General features: G+C 41.5%; 1 protein-coding gene across 1 annotated transcript; it reads left to right on the plus strand.

Moving 5' to 3' along the window:
- Positions 1 to 2,188: 2,188 nt before the first annotated feature.
- J4E79_011010 (uncharacterized protein) lies at positions 2,189 to 3,148 on the plus strand (the record flags this gene model as incomplete). The annotated part of the gene is made up of 1 exon (XM_049359841.1): positions 2,189 to 3,148. The coding sequence occupies one exon, from the start codon at positions 2,189 to 2,191 to the stop codon at positions 3,146 to 3,148; it is 960 nt and encodes a 319-aa protein (XP_049205766.1).
- Between the last annotated feature and the right edge of the window lie 786 nt (positions 3,149 to 3,934).

The raw sequence follows: 3,934 nt of genomic DNA on the forward strand, positions 1-3,934 counted from the left end.
AGTATTAACTATAGTATAATTTTTCTAGTTAATACTAAATATATATAGAAGATAAAGCTTTTACTAAAGCTAGTTATAGTAACTAATAATATATTACTTTTTATATAGATAAGACACTAAAGAGTATATACTTACTTATTACGTAGTCTAAGTATCTTACTACTATAACTATAAAATAGTATATATTTTAGATAATACTAAATAATCTACTTTTATAATACTATATATTATTTTTATTTTATATTCTCTACTAGTAAAGAAAGTTTTTCTAATTTTATATCTAGAATTATAGTAATATATTAATTAATTAGAAGTATAGCTTACTTAATTACTATATACTTAAATATAGTAATAGTATAACTCTAGTACTATCTACTATATTTATCTACTTTTTACTTTATTTTATACTTTACTATAGCTACTTTATAAAAATAACTAGCTATAAGAAGTTACTAGTAGTCTAAAAAACTTTATAAAGGTTTATAGAAGTTTAAGAAAGTTACTACTATATAGCTAGTAGCTAATTTATCTACTATAAGCTTTAGTAGCTAGCTATTAGTCTAGTAGTTTATAAAAGTTTATAGTATTTTATAATACTATAATATTACTATTAGAGTACTATAGTACTATAGTAATATAATACTATAATACTATAATAAAACGCGTATAGTAAATATAACTATAACTAGTATAAAAGTTTATAAAAAGTTATAAAGCTTTATAAAACTTTATAAAGCTTTATAAAAGTTTTAGTATAAGTATAAAGTAAATAAAATATAGTAAGTAAGTTAGTAAGATATAATTACGCTAAAAAGCTAAAATATTATTTTTTATAATATTATACTTCTTTATTAATACTATATATAAATTAGACTTAATAAATATAATAGTATTAAAAAAAACTTATACCTTTTATTATATTTAATACTATAATAAAGTAAGATAGTAGTATTATAGTACTAATAAGTAAACTTTACTAAAGTTATAATTTAAAATACTTATTTACTAAAAGTTCTACTATTTTTTCTTAAATACTTTATAAAAGCTTTACTATAAGTATTATATAATTAGCTTTTATTAGCTAAGAAGTTTAGTTTATATACTAGCTCTATAATTAGCTAAAAAGTTTTTAGAAGCTATAAGAACTTATAAGTAAGGTTTTTTATAAAGCGTCTAATTTATAAGATAACATTTACCTAAGATTAGGTAGTTTCTTAAAGCGATGTGCCACTTGTCTATCTTTTCGTCTCTTACTAACATTCTTTGGACGACCCTCCGCGCATCCGTCTACGCGTTTAGTACCTTCCTGTTCCGTGAAGCTTACATTTCAATACGCCCCGAGCTAGGCGAAACTTGGTGCCTAGGTGGCTTACGGAATCCTGCGTAGACGTCTCGACTCTTCAGCAGGGCGCTTTGACTGGACCCTGATGCCGCCACGAACTATAGAGCCGCATCTATTTCCAATCTTCGCGTTAGCACGAGAGCGCGTCGACACTATAACATTTCATGCAGTATGCATGATTTAACCAGCATTCTGATCCGCTGCGAAGAAATTTGTTGAAAGGCCTCCCATCCTCATCACCCAGGGAAGCTCGCTTGGTGAGTTGGACTCTCAATATAGCCGGATAACTACGCAACGCGATACGATGTATCTTGGTGGGGTTCCAGGGTGTCAACGAGTAGTTCGAACGCTTCTCAAAGCGCCGAAGAGACGGAGGAACGAACGCGTGCTCAGGAAGTGTGCAGAACAAATCCACCCACCTGTAGATCCTTTACTTGACGTTCGACACCGAGGCTGACATTGCCGGGTCGGTCCGCGACCCATTCGTGCATTCATCACATCCACCAACCACATCCCAATTTCTCCCACCTGCCAGGAGTTGTATACTTCGCTTACGATCCTGCCAATTACAAAAAGCGCTATGAGGCCTCACAATAATGCCAAGATATACGCCCCGATCTAGTCCAGGGTCGAGTACAGGCCAGCGGGATGAAGCGAAGAAACAGTCCACGATGCTTCGCCAGATACCTGCATACCATGTATGTGACAAACCAGCCGAGATTTACAAACTAATCACGAAGGCTCTAGATTACACCGCTGGAATACGTATAAAGCCTCAGACAGTCTTCCCGCTGCAGCTTTCAGCACCCTTCTCCAAAACTCATCAACCGCACGTATCGTCCGAGCATGAAGTCATCTTATATCCAACTGCTTCTCGGAGCCTTCTCTACTTGCCTTGCATCGCCCCATCCGAAGATCGGATACGAGACCAATTCTCTGCCCTCAAGCGCCGTAGCGTCGAGGGCTGCGCCAAAATGGATCAAGATTGACGATACCGCGAGGATCAATAACGTCATTACTGTAACATCATCTTCAGGTGTTTCAGCTGCCAACGATGGTCTCTACATCGTGCGCCCAACCGGTCAGATCCAGCGATACATCAACAGCGCTTGGACAACCGTCGACAACTACGAACAGACCTACCAGATCGCCGGCGCTAACGGCAACCTTTGGCAGAGGCACCTCGATGGTGGTACGTTCCGCTGGCTGGGTCAGCCTGGAGAGTGGGAGTCGACGAGTGGTACAGACACGAGTGTCTACAACATCGTTGCCGCGGGTGATCAGCTCTTTGCACAACGAAAAGACGGCTCCGTCGCACGCTTATCTGACGGCGCTTGGGTTACCATCGACCAGCCTCCCATCACGGATAGTTCCAGCTCGACCCAGATCCTGTTCGACGATGAACTCACAATGTGGAATCGTCTCTACAACGGTACCATCGTACGCACGCCAGCGCCCTACAACGCCGGTCAATGGAAGATTGTCGACAGCACTTACACTGCCAAATTAGCCGTAGGAGGTAACAACGTCTACAGATGGGATAGCAGCGCGAACCAAGTTCTCAAGATGAATGCGACAGGAGGGTGGACTCTGATCGACAGCGGCAGAGTAGTCAACAACATTTATGCGGTCGGAGACTATCTATATGTTGAGCTTCTGGACGGAAGTTACTCGCGGTACTCAGGAACACCCATGCTTTGGGAGACGATCGATCAGAGGGCTTCCAGAGGTGAGGTGGCTGGCGATCGCAAGGGCGGCCTTTGGCGCTTGATGGGTGGTGGTCAGATTTGGGAGATGGTGGTTTGAAGGCAACAAGACGCTTTCGTAATTAGTTCGAGATGCTATTACTGCTTCTAATGAATACAAATACGTTTCTAGTGGTATTTCTAAATCGCAAACCCCGTTTAGCAGCAGACATCATCGCGGCGATGTACAAGACGAGAGAGCCACGTCACTTCATATGCCTCAACGTGGTCTCATTGTGAAGGCAAGCTACCGAATCGGACTATATGTAGTCCACCTGCGGCTACATACTGGATAGTACGCGGGTTCTGGGGGATGTTAGATATTCTGCAAAGACAGCCAAATACGGCTCAAGGAGCAGCTCACCGCAGGACTACTTCCACCTTCCTTCCGTCCGGCTTGACGAGTTGTTCTTGGAGGAATTCGACACCCGCAGCCAATTGTGTATCGAGGAGCCTCGCATAAGTACCGAAGTGAACGCGTTCTATGCCTTGAAGCGACCCACAGGCCTCAATGAGCCAGTTGTGTTCCGGGGGGTCAATGCTATTGTCATTGGATGTACCTCGCGATAGCAGACAAGCAACACCGCTTGCGTAGAAAGAAACATCTCTCACATAGCCTCTAGCTCCCGGCGGCAAGTTTCTCAACCAGGCCATGAGCCTGGCTGGAGTGGTAAACTCGAGGACTGCGGAACGATAGGGCATGACGGCTGTCTCCGCGTAGATCTGGCGACACTTAGACGGTATGCGAAATCGAACGTGCACTTCAGAGCTCGTGATGCAGCGGGAGTAGTGTTGAGGAGACGGGAGTTGCGTGGTGGTCTTGTCGACATGGAATCGCACATTATCA

This window comes from Alternaria viburni, assembly GCF_023758015.1.
Source record: "Alternaria viburni strain BMP 2772 chromosome Unknown scaffold_35, whole genome shotgun sequence".
Taxonomy (NCBI): domain Eukaryota; kingdom Fungi; phylum Ascomycota; class Dothideomycetes; order Pleosporales; family Pleosporaceae; genus Alternaria; species Alternaria viburni.